At 40.0% G+C, this 1,188-nt stretch overlaps 1 protein-coding gene across 1 annotated transcript; it reads left to right on the forward strand.

The window, feature by feature from the left end:
* Nucleotides 1-5: 5 nt before the first annotated feature.
* LOC102763549 (olfactory receptor 480-like) lies at nucleotides 6-604 on the forward strand (the record flags this gene model as incomplete). The annotated part of the gene is given in 2 exon segments (XM_015563618.1): nucleotides 6-582; nucleotides 585-604. Coding segments are annotated over 2 exon segments (597 nt in total), but the record flags the coding sequence as incomplete, so codon positions are not given.
* Between the last annotated feature and the right edge of the window lie 584 nt (nucleotides 605-1,188).

The following is a 1,188-nucleotide window of genomic DNA, read 5'->3' on the forward strand; positions in this document are numbered from 1 at the left end:
AGTGCTTTCTGCTGGCTGTCATGGCCTATGACCACTATGTGGCCATCTGCTCTCCTCTGCTCTACTCCACCAACATGTCCCTTAGAATCTGTATTCTCTTAGTAGGGATTTGCGACCTACATGGATATGTGAATGCTTGGACATTTACTGGCTGTTTATTAAGTCTATCCTTCTGTGGACCAAATAAAATCAATCACTTTTTCTGTGACTATTCACCACTTCTGAAGCTTTCCTCTTCTCATGATTTTACTTCTGAAATAATTCCAGCCATTTCTTCCAGCTCCATCATTGTGGTCACTGTGTTTATCATTGTTCTGTCTTATGTCTATATCCTTTTCTCAATCCTGAAGATCCACTCCACCCAGCAGAGCCACCAAGGCTTCTCCACCTGCACCTCCCATCTCACAGCAGTCACTCTCTTCTATGGGACCATTGCATTCATTTATGTGATGCCCAAGTCCAGCTACTCAACTGAACAAAACAAAGTGGTGTCTGTGTTCTACACGGTGGTGATCCCAATGTTGAACCCCCTTATCTACAGTCTGAGGAACAAGGAGGTTAAAGAGGCCATGAGAAAATTGGTAGAACATATTGGTGGTACTAAAGTAGTCTGATTTAAATAATACACACTGTATAATGAAGACCTCTTTTGCAGATGAATGGATAATGTACTAAGTTTCATAGTATTCTAGACTCAAATTTCATTGTGTCATTCTCAAGAAAATTTTCAAAGTAAAGAATAAATGTGCATTCACTAAGACCAGAGCATCCAGGAAAAAATAATTGCTTTATCTTTACTTCACCCACCATTTGTGGCATCTATAATTATAAATATTTTCAAATAAGTTTTATGCTCTTTGAATGCAGTCTTTGGAATTAACAGCTGGAAGCATCTGGAACTCCTTGAAAGAATCGTGTTGCCACCCAAGATCTCATCACCTGAAAGAGATGGTGTCCATGCTGTACAGATAGTGTAAGGATTGAAATCAGTGATTCTAGTAGTTATAAAGCTTCTGGTGCCCTGTGACCTGAGTGTGACCAGCAGAATTCCTCCCACAGTACGTCCACCAGTGAGCCTCTTCAAGCCAACTCAGAAGATACCTAAAAGCTCTATTTAGCTACTAGTTCTTTCTTTTCAGGAATCTATTCGACAAAATACATTAAGGAGTCCCCAAAAGAAACTCTACT

The sequence above is a fragment of the Myotis davidii genome, unplaced genomic scaffold (assembly GCF_000327345.1).
Source record: "Myotis davidii unplaced genomic scaffold, ASM32734v1 Scaffold20232, whole genome shotgun sequence".
Classification (NCBI taxonomy): domain Eukaryota; kingdom Metazoa; phylum Chordata; class Mammalia; order Chiroptera; family Vespertilionidae; genus Myotis; species Myotis davidii.